Source organism: Tiliqua scincoides, chromosome 14 (assembly GCF_035046505.1).
Source record: "Tiliqua scincoides isolate rTilSci1 chromosome 14, rTilSci1.hap2, whole genome shotgun sequence".
Classification (NCBI taxonomy): domain Eukaryota; kingdom Metazoa; phylum Chordata; class Lepidosauria; order Squamata; family Scincidae; genus Tiliqua; species Tiliqua scincoides.
Window position 1 is genome coordinate 14,545,423 of NC_089834.1, and position 15,131 is coordinate 14,560,553.

The window sequence follows — 15,131 nt, forward strand, 5'->3', positions numbered from 1 at the left end:
TGCCATATAGCAGACAAGAGGTTCAGAGGCAGGCCACGCTATTCAAAGGAAGGAAATAGAAAAGAACTGGACTTCCCTCAAAGGGCAAAAATAGAACTCCAAATGCATTGTTTGGCCCTGTGGTTAGGTGTGTGGTGTGCTTCAAATAGTAGCCACTGAAGGAGGGGGCAAAGAGCCAAATTCCCTCACCTGTCCAGGTAGGTCAGTGAAAGAAGCCTGAAGGGCTGCCTGCCAGTTGGACTAGGTGAGACTAAGGTCCTCTAGGTCTATGCACCATGGGGGGGGGGGGTTCCCCACACATAAATGCACCCCCTCTGCTTATGGATGATTTACAGTGTTTTGAACCCAACCCAAACAAGATTCCTTGGAAACATGAGAGGATCCCTGGTAGATCAGGCCAAAGGCCCATCTCATCCAGGATGCTGTGGCCCACAACAGCCACCTACTCAATGCTCTCTCGATTTGGGAAAGGAATGACGGATATTGGGATTAAATCAAGGAACACATGCAGGCGTGAAACCTTCAGAGAAGCACCCACCTTTTTTCCATATGCCACTGAACCACGTCACCAGCCTTTTTGCAGTGCCACAATCGGTGCCAAGTTCTTAGAAGCGCCTGCCCGGGGAAGCGTCTCCATCCTGCTCAACTCTTCCTAATCCAGGGCTCCCAGCTGGGAAGTGTTCCAAGCTCTTGAAAGCACAACTCGCCAGGTTGTGAGTTGGTTGTCTTTGTCCTCCTGCCAAGTCAGCTTTGATGCAATAGGACTTTTTGTACTCTGACAAATCCAACCCGTTCTTCTTCCTTTCGTGCCTACGTGCCTCTTCTCCAAAACCTGGCTTAAAAGTGACCAGCTATTTATGCATGAAGCAGCAGTCACCAACCCCTAAACAAAAGCTTACTTATCTATAATTGGGGAGGGAAAAATCCTGCAGTGTTGGACTGCATTTCACATTTATGATACATCTGGTGGGACGAGAAAGGAAGCTAAATAAAGATTTCATACAATAAAGCGACAGCTATAATGAATAATAGAAGAACCGGAAAACTGGCATTACATTGTAAAAAAGAGCTCTCTGTTCCAACAGAATTTTAGTACACTTTCACTGCCATTGTGGGTTTTAACACTGCAGGTGTTGCATTTTAGACACCGATCGCCTCTGTGATGAAACAGACTGCAGACCATGAAAGTTTACGCCAAAATAAATCTGTTAGGTCTTCTAAGATGGCATGGGACAGTTTATGATTTTAGAGAGGCAGAATATATCTAATTTTATTGCTGCTGATTTGTTGTGTTTGTGATTTGAGTTTGTGTATTTTAAAAGGCCAACACACATTTTGCAGTCTTTAAAGTTAGACCCTGAGTATATTTGGGATGGCGATTCCAAAAATGGCATAGGCTTTGCCCTATCACATCTAGTTCTGGAGCTGCAGCATAGCCTCATTCAGGTTTCATTTCTATATAGAGAGATGTTCATTATTTTGTACAGGTGAACACAGCCAGACTGAGTCACCAAGATTGTGTTGCTCCAGAAATCTAACATTTGCAGCTGTAGGTGTCTATTGTTTTTGTTAGTTGCACTGCTCGGCCAGACCCAGTGTGGGTGTCTGATTTGCAGTTTTATCAAAAGAAGCACTTAAAAAAATAAAATAAAAGGGCACTTTCTTCAACTGCAGGACCTGGTTTTCAAATCCATTAGTGCCCCTTTGCTTATGCGCTGGAGGGAGAACAGAGGGCAGGCAGTTATTTTAATGATGGACTTCATGATGCGAACATCCATCACCATTTGCAATGAAACTTCAAATGCTCCTTCCACACAGGAGCATTAAAGAGCAATTAAATCCCCCATTAGCTGCTGGTGGAGGCAGCTAGCAAGTCCAGAGACATGAATAGGAGGAAGTGAATATAGATTACCTAAATCACCCACTTGAAAAATAAATTGTTGGACTACAAGGGAGGAGCAGGAGCCCCCGGAGCTGGGCTAACCTCATGAATTGGTTGCAAGCCTTTCCTCTGGACAAGGTCCACTTGTATGTGATTCAATCAATGTCAACTGTTTTAGTAGCAGTCAATAAACTAATGGAGCTGGAGGGAGTTTAAGACTTTGTTTCTGCAATGTCCCACACTTTCTGGTCAAATGTCAGCGTGGGCATTTCGTGTTCTTGCTAAGAGTTTTTTCAACCCTCTCAGAGGGGCTGCTTTCCCACTTCCATCTCTCCCCTGCCTTTCCTCTCTCAGTCAGCTGATCACCCCTTCCTATTAGATGAGATACTTCTGCTGCCCCCCACAGGTCTCTACCCCCTTTCCATTCCTGACTGATACAAGCACGCTGTAGGGACAGAGAAGACATCTTCAAGACAAGCGTCACAATCCAATACACATTCCCACTGAAAACAGGATTAGGCAATGCCGAGGATTACACTGTTGACTCCTTTTGCCACTGAAGGAATATACAACAATGGAGAAGGTGGTTATGGCCCTCCAGAATGTACCTATCTTGAGAGATTAAAAAAAGGTGAAACAATTGCAAGAAACAAGACTTTAATTCCCAGACCGTGTGGCAATACAAGCAAATGTGCCATAAGAAATACTCGCAAAGGCCCCTAAAAATCCAAAGAAGCTGGAGACAAGGCAGACAAGTCACCTTTTAAAAGAACAGGCTTAACAGAAAAACAGCACCATTGCCCAACTTGCACTTGTTTCAATGGGGTTTGTGCAGGAAACACTTGCACAGGACCGCACCCTAGAGAGTAGCATTAACAGACAGCACCAAATTGTGAACCACAAAACATTAGCCTTAGCAGTCACCCAACACAAGTAAGGATTGCAAGGTCTAGGCATTGTTAGAATGGCCATTACTCAGTAACGATCCTGGCCTCAGCACTGCTCCAACTTACTTTTCCACTAATTGCAAAGAGGTATCAATTGTGGCACTTGTTGGTGCTGAATGTGGAAACAGCCACGGTTGTTTCTTACACCACCATATAAGAGTGGATCCGCTACAGAGCTGCCCATCATTGAGAGGCCTGGGGAGGAACATTTCATTTTAGGGCATGTGTGTTAAATGCTCTGTACAAAGACCGGGAGAAGTTTGGAAAGGGCTGAAGGGGTAATGGGCGGCCCACAGGAGACCCCTGCGGGTTTCTGGAGGGGTTCAAGCATCTAAAGACCCAGCGTGGGCTCTGTGAACAAAGCTTCTTTCACAAAAGGACATTAAAAGCAGCCCACTGGGGGATCAAAAGTAATTGGCTTGCAACAGGATTCTGACATCATTTTAGTCATTAACGAGCGTTGCAAGAAACACTTTATATTCTTTAGAAGCTTCTAATTTTAGAAATAAGAACTCCACGCGCTGCTTGACTCCGGCATCAAACCACTGAAGTGGTTCGGGGTTCACATTAAATCAGGAGCACTGAGAACGCAACACAGGATTGGGTGTTTGCTTGAAAAAAAAAACACAAACCAACAAAAAACTTCCCAGCTGCTTCGGATATCTTCCTTCTTCAGCCCCGTTTCTGCACCAGCACATGCTGCCCTTGAAACTCTTTTGTTACAGGGAGGAAGGCAGGACTCCTCGGATCGCTCACTGAGCAGTGCAGCCCAGCTTGGTCAGCTCAGGCACCTCACTGCATGCCAAACCACTGTTCCTGGTCAGCCCACTGGGCCGCCTCGCTGTCACTGCCTTCGAGATCACCTTCCTCCCCGCTCCCTTCCATGTCGTCCACATCTTCCTCTTGCGTAGCATCTGTCGGGCTTTCCTCTTTCTCCATCTTCTGCATTCCTTCCAACGACTTCTGATCGTTGGGATCCAGACTGGGGGGGGGGGGAAACAGAAAGAAATGAGGGAGTAAGGAAGAGGGTGACCAGCTCAAGCTCATTTCCTTTTCAAGTTTTGTTTCACTGGAGTTACTGCTGGTATTTTCAGTCTCTGTTTTTCCTCCAAACAGGATCTCCTCTATGGAGAACTCATGCAAGGAAAGCACCCTACAGGTAGACCACAGCTGCGATACAAGGACATCTGCAAGAGGGATCTGAAGGCCTTAGGAGTGGACCTCAACAGGTGGGAAACTCTGGCCTCTGAGCGGCCCGCTTGGAGGCAGGCTGTGCAGCATGGCCTTTCCCAGTTTGAAGAGACACTTGGCCAACAGTCTGAGGCAAAGAGGCAAAGAAGGAAGGCCCATAGCCAGGGAGACAGACCAGGGAGACTGCACTTGCTCCCGGTGTGGAAGGGATTGTCACTCCCGGATTGGCCTTTTCAGCCACACTAGACGCTGTGCCAGAACCACCTTTCAGAGCGTGATACCAGAGTCTTTTGAGACTGAAGGTTGCCAATACTAATTTTCCTCCAAGAGAAACCATCAACCAGCTCTTGTACTCCTGGGAGGAAGTGGCTGATGCAGAAGCAGGGCACTTTCACACAGGCCGGCTTTGGAACACACTTGGCTGAGCACCACGATCTGATGGGCATAGCCTCCCTATCACTTTCACAAACGGCAACGTGAGAGGTAAGATACACACAGCACGGCAAGCTGTGGAGAGTGTAATCAGGCATCTACGTCTGGTCTGAAGCTTGGGAGTTCTGTGATTGGAACTCTCCAGGTTTCTGTCTCTCTCGGAATGCAGCTGCAGGTGAGTAGAGTGGAGGCTTCCATGACCACCCTCCATCACCAAAGGATGCAGCACACGCCCTGTTGGCGCAGCTACATCAGTACTGAAAAGCTAGTTAGGATTGGGCCCTCAATTGCTTTGGGAAGCAGTTGCAGAATGAGAGAGAGAGAGAGAGAGAGAGAGAGAGAAGGAAGAAAACACACCTTAAAATTGTAAAGTTATGTAAGTGTGCCAACTGGTTTTGAACAGCAGACGGAGGTTATTAGGATCAAATAGTCAGCCTAGCGCCAAAGGCCACTTCCTTATGGCAAATCATAGCTTTACAGTTAACTGCTTAGAGCGTAAAAGCCCTCACGCATGTAGCCTGCTAGACCAGGGGTGTCCAAAGTTTTTGGCAGGAGGGCCACATTGTCTCTCTGACGCTGTGTCGGGGGCCGGGGGAAAAAAAGAATTAATTTACATTTAAAAGTTGAATAAATTTACATAAGTTTACATAAATGAATATATTAAAGATGAGCTTATATGAATGAATGAAGGTCTTGCAATAGCTCAAGGCCTTGCACAAAGCAAGGCTGGCCTTTCCTTTGCTGCTGCTACTGCATCACAGACATGAAAAAACAAGCATTGGAGGGAGCCCTCATCCCACAGCTCACGCAAGAGGTCAAACAGTTGCCCTCAGGCTGAGAGCAGTTGCATCGGGCCAGTGTGGGCTCCAACAAATCTCCAGAGGACCAGAGGCTCATTGGAGACTGGGGGCTCCCTGAGGGCCGCATTGAGAGGCCTCAAGGGCCGCAAGTGGCCCCAGGGCCGGGGTTTGGGCACCCCTGTGCTAGACCTTTCAAGCTGCCCTGCCATGCATCTGATCCACACTAGGGTCTGCACACGAGGGGAAAAAAGGAGAGAGAGAGAGAAGCCTCCCCTGCATGGAGACTCACAAATCAAAACATGGACATCTTTTGGGAGCACTGCAAAACCAACCTTGAGCATGCATTACAAAAAAAAAAACCCACAGAAAGGACTGGACGGGACATAACCTGAGGGGGTTCTTCAGGCTACCTATCAAAGAACAGGTTGTAAGAGCCATAAGTCATGACTAGCTGGATGAAATATGCAATGCAACAGTAACGCTGCCCCCCCCCCACTGCAAAAAAAACTTACCTTAGAGCAATACTGTATTGGTCCATGGCTTCCTGGTATTCGTTAACGGCCACAAGGAAGTCCCCCAACATCCGATGTAGGGTGCAGTCACTCTGGTTGGCCAGGGCGTTCCTCAGCAAAGCAATGCCGTCTTCGTATTTCTGTTCTCGACCTATCGACACGGAGAACTATTTGAAGGCATTTATATTAGGGCTATCGCCCAATTAAAGATATCTTAGCTGTTGAATTCAATAAATGTTAACAGCCAGGCTTATTTGTACGCCCATTAAAACCCGAGAAAAACACCACAATCTTTGTTTTTGTCATGTGCGTCTCGGAGAAAGCACCATCTCAGAAGCCACATTTGCCTTATCTTCACCTGTTACATACAGCAGCCCTCCCCAGAAGGAACAGAGCAGGGTGTGGTAAGTCAGAATACGGCTATCGTTCATCCATAGGGGTTTGTGAACCTGCCACTCAGAAATGCCTCTGCATTTGCAGAAGCACTTCCCTGATGTGTCCAGCGCACAAAAGGAAGGAGGGGGACTTACTGAGAAGTTCTGCCTTCTTGACCACGGCTTTAATGTAATCGGGACGCTGAGTCAACGCTTTGTCCAGCAAGGTCTTTGCTTTCTCCTGCGCGACAGGGTCTTCCAGACAAACAGTGGCCAAGAGAGTCAGTGTCTGCGCATTGGCTCCCAGAGTTTTGTAGACGTTATTGGCCATGACAGTGGCTTCCCGGAGACCATTGGATGCCAAGTAACATTCAATGAGGCCTAAGGGTCAGAGAGAAAGAGAGGTCACTTTCTGCAGGCGTAACCAGAGGCGCAACACAGAAAAGCTTTTCAAAGTCATTAAAAAAATAAATGCTATGCTGACGTGCTTGGAAGACATCTAAGTATTGAGGTGCACTTGTAAAGCTACAGGGAATACAACTCTATTATCAGATTTAGCATCTCACTTCTTAAAAAAATAGTGAAAATGGAAAAGGTGCAAAAGAGAGCAACTAAGATGATTACTGGGCTGGGGCACCTTCCTTACGAGGAAAGGCTACGGGGTTTGGGCCTCTTCAGCCTAGAAAAGAGGCGCCTCAGGGGGGACATGATTGAGACATACAAAATTATGCAGGGGATGGACAGAGTGGATAGGGAGATGCTCTTTACACTCTCACATAACACCAGAACCAGGGGACAGTCACTAAAATTGAGTGTTGGGAGAGTTAGGACAAAAGAAAATATTTCTTTACTCAGCGTGTGGTTGGTCTGTGGAACTCCTTGCCACAGGATGTGGTGACTGCATCTGGCCTGGACGCCTTTAAAAGGGGATTGGACAAGTTTCTGGAGGAAATATCCATTACGGGTTATAAGCCATGATGTGTACGTGCAACCTCCTGATTTTAGAAATGGGCTATGTCGGAATACCAGATGCAAGGGAGGGCACCAGGATGCAGGTCTCTTGTTATCTGGTGTGCTCCCTGGGGCATTTGGTGGGCCGCTGTGAGATACAGGAAGCTAGACTAGATGGGCCTCTGGCCTGATCCAGTGGGGCTGTTCTTATGTTCTTAACTACAATTCCCAGGAAGCCTTGCAGGTCTCTTGTTATCTGGTGTGCTCCCTGGGGCATTGGGTGGGCCGCTGTGACACACAGGAAGCTGAACTAGATGGGCCTATGGCTGTTCTTATGTTCTGTAACATGCCTTCGTAGCAGTCCAGCCTGCAAGGTGCGAGCCGTATAGCTTCCCGGAAGTGGATGATGGCCTCCTGCACCCTCCCCATGTTCCGGAGCGCTGCCCCTTTCAGCAGCAATGCCTGCACGCTGTTGCTGTTCAGCTGAATGGCTTTGGCTCCTAAATACAGGGCCCGGGAGTAGCGTTTGCTGTAGAAACTGTGACACCTGCGAGAAAGCAGAAAGGATGGTGGTTAACGTGCTCAACCTCTTGCCTCTCAAACAGCAGTACAAGATGTAGGATGCTGCCAAAGTGGGAGGGGTGTTCCGACATTGTCCCACACACTTTCAGCAACAAGCCCCTGCAAACACTGGACAATGGGGTATCGGCCTTCACCAAGGCCTCCCTATCCCAGCCCTGACCCTTGCAACTGTCTCCATTCTGAAGACTGCATTCCCTTACGGTGGAGAATACATTCTCCCCACTGAAAGCAGAAAGACCTCACAACTGCAATTTTAATATGACACACTGGGAAAGAAAAACCCATTTGTGCTCAAGCCTGGAGGCTTTCCGATGCCACAGTCAAGTTGTTTGGCATAAAAGGGAGCACTTAAGGCCTCTGTTATTTTTAGGAATGGCTTCGTTAGCTGTTAGCGGCCTTGAAGAGTACTGCTGAAGAGGATGGGCTACACGGATGGCTCCTGGCTCTCTGCAGTAGAATTGTATTTCAGATAAAAATGCCTCTGAAGCCCAGATTTTCTTTTTCCAATCATGCTGAGCTATTCAAAAACAACACGAGGTGCTTTCAAAGCGATTATTTTTATATTGCAGCCACAGTTGTGGAGACTCTTAGAAAACCTCGCATAAAACAGTGGTTAACTTCAGTGAATCTGACAACCCCAAGCAAGTTGCTGCCCCAATCGAAGCCATTGGTCCTAAACCTAAGGCTATTTGCAGAGCAGCAACCTAAAAACCACTCTGTTCATTTGATGAGACCTTGCTTTTGATGGATTCCAGTGTAGTTTGAAAGAAAGCAAGAAGCAATGTTACCCCGATACCACCCAAGGCTCTGCATGCTGGTCTGAGATATTGAAAAGACGGCAGCCTAGATTCTCCACATCTTCCAAACGACCTTCACGGGCTAGCAGGTAGCCATACACATCCATTCCTAAAAAAGAATTAGGAGTCAGACACAGTAACCAAAGTACTTCAAACCCTACTTACTAACAGACTTTTCAGACCTGCAAAACTAAAGGGTAAGATCACAGCTTTCATCTAGGAGGTCAGAAATAGTATTGGCCAAAAACAGATTATTTTCTGAATACTTAGAAAGGGCACAAAAATGTTTGTGTTTACATACAAAGTCTGGCAAACTCAAGCTGTAAAATTGTCCACAAAAGTGATTTTCTAATTAGGCATGTTCTCGTCCCGTTAAAGCACAGTTAAGTTGCCTAAAAGACGCAGACAATCCTAAGCAGGCTAGCCAGAAACTTTACCTTTTATCAAATATGGATCCAGCATCTGTGCTTGCTCAAATTTTAGAATGGCATTCTTATTGTCCCCAGCTCTGAAGTACAGGTCTGCTAAACTCCCCAAGATGTCCACGTTGTCTCTCAATAGTGACTTTTTCTCCAGCGAGCTTTCGAGGAGGAACACAATGAAAAATCAAAGTCGCAACAGGATACCAACCTAAAAATAACCCCCATGAAAAAACCATATACTGCCTTTAGGTCAAACAGGGAAAGGTGTTAAGACACAGCCAGTGCTACAAAGTAGACAAAGGGCTTCCTCAACACAAAGGAGATTAAGAAGGTGGCTAGGAAGAGCAAGAATGGCATGAAGATATGTCAGAAAGAGAAAGATATATACTTTAGAGGTTATTCCCAAGATACTCTCTAGTGAAGGAAAACTCTTGGGATGTACACTCTTAACAGTAAATGTTTCAGAACTGGGGGGGGGGGTTGATTTGTCACGTCAAGAACGCAGCCTTAGCCAATAGCAAACTGGTTCTAGTTCAGTATGGTGTCCAAAGGGTGTCCAAGAACTTGCCAATTCTTGTTAGGAACCAAACAAAAGCAGTACAGAAGAATTCAAGACCAGAAAGTTAAGCTCCAACTATATCAAGTTGTACCCTTTAACCAAAAACAAACAACAACCTACCTATGTGTGAAAGTTCAGTTACACAAAGCAGTTAAAGAAGGCAATATCACAAGTGCCTTGTTACAATGAGCTTTCCATGATTTTTTTGTTTGGCAACCTTCAGACTCGAAAGACTATGGTAGAAGCCTACAGCACCCGGTATTCCCAGGTGGTCTCCCATCCAAGTACTAACCAGGCCCAACCCTGCTTAGCTTCTGAGATCAGACGAGACTGGGCATGTGCAGGGTAACCAAGTGGCAAGTTTGGGCGAGAAGCCCTTTGAGGAAGCTGGTCTGTGTGTGATCTGGCTTCTTACCAGATTGTGTTGATGGCTCTGGTGTTATCCCCCGTATGCACAAAAGCGTACGCTTTGATCCACACTGAAAGCCAGTCCAAGTTTGGGATACTCTGAATTACATTCATCGTCATGGAAGCCACTTCTGCACCTTTCACTGACAGCGAGAGCAAACCTAAACGTGAAAGGACACTTGTGACCAACGCTTCAACAAGTAAGAGCATTATGGTCTGTTATACTGTTTTTATATTAGGATGCACGTTGTATAGAATGTGTGGGTGAGTGTGTAGAGTGTGATTGTTGGAATTGTAGTATATATTTATGCTTGTATCTCAAAGGTGCATAAATTTTGTTGCGCTGTAACACAATGACAATAAAGTTACCACTACTACTACTAGTAAGAGGAACGTTGGGTGCTCAAGCACCAAAGATAATGGATTAGCAATTCAGTAGGTGTAGTGGCTATAAAACTTGTGTCCTCTCCACCCCATAAAATGCTCCTTCCTCAAGTCAGAAAGAGCACCGCAGCACAACTGAACTGCCTCTCCTAGTGAGTATATATACATTCACTATGAGTGCCTGTTTGACTTGGTGCTCCTCTCCTCGCAACAGCCTACTGGCCGACTGTACCCATCCACGTTTTGTCACCTGCTTGTGTTCAGGTTAAACTTTATGACAAATGGACAGTGTTCCTGGCATACAGCTATTTTAAAAAATTTCCACTGCCTCAATCCCAAACAAAAGGCATACCCCTTGTATACTCTGGGGCAGCACTGCTTAAAACGTTTTCCATAGCAAATATTGTTGGGAAGAAAAGCAGCTACCTAGGATGGCATCAAGGGCCAACGGGCATTGTCTCAGCACTTCTTTGTAACTTGTGACAGAGGACCGCTCCTGACCAGCCTTCTTGTACAAGTTGGCCAACATCATGTTAATCTGAAACGCACAGAGATGAGAAACAATGAAGTGTTAACCTTGTCACGACAACAGACCATTTATTAACAGACCTCAACAGCTGTCACACACCTCTCCAAGGTCTCAGTCATGGCAAACAAGTCACTGGACTGCCAACAAATGCATCACTACCACAATTAATGGCCACATGGTTTTCATTTGCATTAAACAACCTGGAGATCTGTGCCTTGCATTCTGCAGTTAAAGGCTATTTAAAAAGCAACTCCTATTTGGATTTAGTGTCTGTGTCTCCAGCCTAAAGGATCCCGGGGGGCACAGCTCCATTCATGACGAAGACCCTACCTTTGGGGTTCTCTGCCTCGAAGGGATCCCATCCAGTATAGCAATGGCATCCTTGTCCTGTTTCAGCATCGTGTAACACTCTGCCATTTTGTACTTCACCTCAATTTCTGAAGGCAGACACTAAAAACACAACAGAGACCAATTTTTAATGGCTTTCCAGGTCTTGCCACAGGAGGAAATGGAATGATGCTGTTTTCTTCTAACTGAAAAACAAGACGCCAAACTCAGAACTCCCAATCCCGACTCCCAGAAATCCCACAAAGTCTTTTCAGGCAGGAATTCTTATTTTATTTAAAATGTTTATATCCTGTCTTTCCCCTCCAAAGGCACCCAAGGCGATTTACGGTCATTTAAAAACTAAACAGTATCAAAACAAGATACCAAGATCCAGGTCTACAGAGCTTGTGTTCTGAGTACACTTCTGTACTGCAGCTAGTCATGGACTCTTCGCTCACAACAGGAGAGGAAACTGAACGCTTTCCACATGCGCTGCCTCCGACGCATTCTCGGCATCACCTGGCAGGACAAAGTTCCAAACAACACAGTCCTGGAACAAGCTGGAATCCCTAGCATGTATGCACTGCTGAAACAGAGACACCTGCGTTGGCTCGGTCATGTCTGGATGATGGCCGGATCCCAAAGGATCTCCTCTATGGAGAACTCGTGCAAGGAAAGCGCCCTACAGGTAGACCACAGCTGCGATACATCTGCAAGAGGGATCTGAAGGCCTTAGGAGTGGACCTCAACAGGTGGGAAACCCTGGCCTCTGAGCGGCCCGCTTGGAGGCAGGCTGTGCAGCATGGCCTTTCCCAGTTTGAAGAGACACTTTGCCAACAGTCTGAGGCTAAGAGGCAAAGAAGGAAGGCCCATAGCCAGGGAGACAGACCGGGGAGAGACTGCACTTGCTCCCGGTGTGGAAGGGATTGTCACTCCCGGATTGGCCTTTTCAGCCACACTAGACGCTGTTCCAGAACCACATTTCAGAGCGCGATACCAGAGTCTTTCGAGACTGAAGGTTGCCAACATGATCAAAACAACAAAAAGCAGCGTATAATCAAGCAGCAAGGGTACAAAAGAAAAATATCCTGTGATGGCAAAACAAAACTAAAGAGAATACGTGGGCCTTCCAGTGCAAGGATAGCAAAGAGGAGGCCATCCCGATCTCCAAAGGCAGAGAGTTCCACGTGCAAGGAGAAGGGCATCTCTGCTTCTAGCAGATTACATCGGAGGGCTCCCCTCAAGCCGGTGTCAAGGGATGGGCGTTTTCCTTCCCAGCTCTGCCACGCAAGGGGCAAAGCAAAGACTTCAGGATTTGGACCTGGCTCTTGCACGTGCTAGCCACATGAGCAACACGGATCTGTGCCACTTACTGTCTACTTAAGGCGAAACATAAATGCACCCAGATCTCACCATGCGTTCCGGTGTCAACTACGGAATGCACTGGAAGGCCCAGCAGTTTTCAAGCACAAACTCACTCACACAACAGAGTCCCACGAGCGAGTGACGGTCAAGACAAAAGCCGTTAGCCTTCACGGTGGGACAGCAAACCACAGCCTGTGTGCAAGCAACAGATACCTGGCTTTGAGGCGCCGATGCGGCGTTGCCAGTCGAAGGCCTCACTTTGGACGTCTTGCTCAGGGCTTTCTTCTGCTGCAGGGCCATGGTGTACTTGCTCACCGCATTCCTGTACTCCTTGTCGTGGAAGAGGGAGTCCGCGTGGTACACAAGCAGCTGGTACTTCTGCGACGGAGAAAACAGCTCCCTGCAGAGAAACAGGCGGCAGCCGAGTGTTGGTTGGCAACAGGATGAGCCCAACACTGAGCAGGCCTGAACGTTTACACAGAGAGTGCAGTAAATGAGGTATTTGCCCCAGGGCACCCCTCTGCCACCAGAGGGCACCGCCTGCCACCCCAGGGCATCACAGGTCACCTCCTGCCACCCCAGGGCACCCCCTGACACCCAAGGGTCCCCCTGCCACCCAAAGCATCACAGGGCACCCCCTGCCACCCCAGGGCACCCCCTGCCACCCCAGGGCACCCCCTGCCACCCAAGCCATCGCAGGGCACCTCCTGCCACTCCAGGGCACCTCCTGACACCCAAGGGTCCCCCTGCCACCCAAGTCATCGCAGGGCACCTCCTGCCACCCCAGGGCACCCCCTGACACCCAAGCCATCGCAGGGCACCTCCTGCCACTCCAGGGCACCCCCTGACACCCAAGGGTCCCCCTGCCACCCAAGGCATCACAGGGCACCTCCTGCCACCCCAGGGTACCCCCAGCCACCCAAGCCATCGCAGGGCACCTCCTGCCACCCCAGAGCACCCCCTGACACCCAAGGGTCCCCCTGCCACCCAAGGCATCACAGGGCACCTCCTGCCACTCCAGGGCACCCCCTGACACCCAAGGGTCCCCCTGCCACCAAAGGAATCACAGGGCACCCCCTGCCACCCCAGGGCACCCCCTTACACCTAAGGGGTCACAGGGCACCCCCTGCCACCCCAGGGCACCCCCTGACACCCAAGGGTCCCCCTGCCTGCCACTCACGGGTTGTTGCCGCTCATGGTCAGCAGCAGGCCGCTGAGCAGCCGCACGTTGGAGTGGAGCCCGGCGGCCGCCATCTCCCGCACGTGCTCCACCACGCTCATGCTGGACGGCGGAGAGGGGGCGAGGGAGCAGGGAGACCGGCAGCGTCGCCTACAGCTCCGGGGCCAGAAAACTACGCTTAAAATGGCGCCCTGCGAGGGGTCCTCTCGGGAAAGCCCCGTCGCGGACACTGCGCATGCGCAGTACGGCTGTCCCCGGGCGCGCCTGTCCACTTTGTTGAAAATTTTGCCGCTCCGCACCGCTGGCGTCGCCGCCCCACTTCAGCCCCACTTTTCTCCCTCCGTCACGCATTTTTTTGCAGAGTTTTTAATTCAGGCACTGAGGCAGCCACCCTGCTCACCGCTCAGAGCAACGCCTTCCTCAGGAGACAGGGCCGAGCATGCGCAGTAGGGGCCCAAAGTGGCACATGCGCACTACGCTCAAGGAGTGACAGGTTTGTAGTTCTGCGTTGAGAAGGCTCTTAAAGGGCCAGCAGCCTTTATGAGGAAAGGAGCAGAGTTACTCAGAGTTCTTCCTCAGGCTGCATATTAAGCAGAAGTTAGACAGCCAAACAGAACTGGGTGCAAGTGCTGGTTAATGGGACCCACATTTGCACTAGGAAAAGCATATCTAATTGATTTGCACTAAAAAAAGCTTTGCACTAGGAAAAGTGTATCTAGGATTTGCATTAGGAAAAGCGTATCTGATTTGCACTAGGAACAGCTTTGCACTAGGAGACATGTATCTAGGATTTGCACTAGGAAAAGTAATTCATTTGCACCAGGAAAAGCTATGCACTAGGAAAAATGTATCTAGGATTTGCACTAGGAAAAGTGTATCTAATTGATTTGCACTAGGAAAAGTGTATCTAGGATTTGCACTAGGAAAAGCATACCTAATTGATTTGCACTAGGAAAATCTTTTTAATTAATTGCATTAGGTAAAGCTTTGCACTTGGAAAATCTTATCTAGGATTTGCACTAATAAAATCTTATCTAATTAATATCCACTAGGAAAAGCTTTGCACTAGGAAAAGATTATCTCAGATTTGCACCAGCGAAAACTTATCTAATTAACTGCCTTGCAAGTATAGTTATTGAAGTATATAAATTCATTAGTTAAATGTTGCTGCTTCCTCTTACTTCCTGTGCTCCACCTTATAAGGTTGCAACAAGAGCTCAAATTGTGACATCCCAGAAACACACAAATAGAAAATCCCCTTCAGAATATGCAAAGTATCACACAGCACCAAGATCAGGCCCAGGGCCCATCTACCTGTATCTCACAGGGGCCCACAGGTGCTTCGGGGGGCACACAAGACAACAGGAGACCTGCATCCTAGTGCTACTCTCTTGCACCTGAGGTAGTCTACTTCTAAAACCTGGAGGTTGCACACGGCTTGTCATCACGGCATGTAACTGGTGAGGAACATTTCCTCCAGAAATTTATT

General features: G+C 48.2%; 1 protein-coding gene across 1 annotated transcript; it reads right to left on the reverse strand.

Annotated features, from left to right (window-relative positions):
• Positions 1 to 2,522: 2,522 nt before the first annotated feature.
• On the reverse strand, positions 2,523 to 13,830 carry ANAPC7 (anaphase promoting complex subunit 7). Its single transcript, XM_066609605.1, has 11 exons — positions 13,643 to 13,830; positions 12,676 to 12,862; positions 11,101 to 11,220; positions 10,668 to 10,779; positions 9,865 to 10,018; positions 8,906 to 9,048; positions 8,460 to 8,577; positions 7,440 to 7,636; positions 6,295 to 6,519; positions 5,765 to 5,915; positions 2,523 to 3,811 (listed from the first exon to the last, which is right to left on the reverse strand). The coding sequence occupies exons 1-11, from the start codon at positions 13,741 to 13,743 to the stop codon at positions 3,622 to 3,624; spliced, it is 1,698 nt and encodes a 565-aa protein (XP_066465702.1). The 5' UTR covers positions 13,744 to 13,830; the 3' UTR covers positions 2,523 to 3,621.
• Positions 13,831 to 15,131: the final 1,301 nt, after the last annotated feature.

Bases quoted from the DNA above. Each gene is read 5' to 3' on its own strand.
- ANAPC7 (XM_066609605.1), bottom strand. From the start codon at position 13,743: ATGAGCGTGGTGGAGCACGTGCGGGAGATGGCGGCCGCCGGGCTCCAC. The intron at 7,637-8,459 runs GTAACATTGCTT...GCTTTCTCGCAG, and splicing joins GAGCCTTGGGTGGTATCGGG to GTGTCACAGTTTCTACAGCA. The intron at 3,812-5,764 runs GTAAGTTTTTTT...CCCCCCCCCCAG, and splicing joins CAATACAGTATTGCTCTAAG to TCTGGATCCCAACGATCAGA.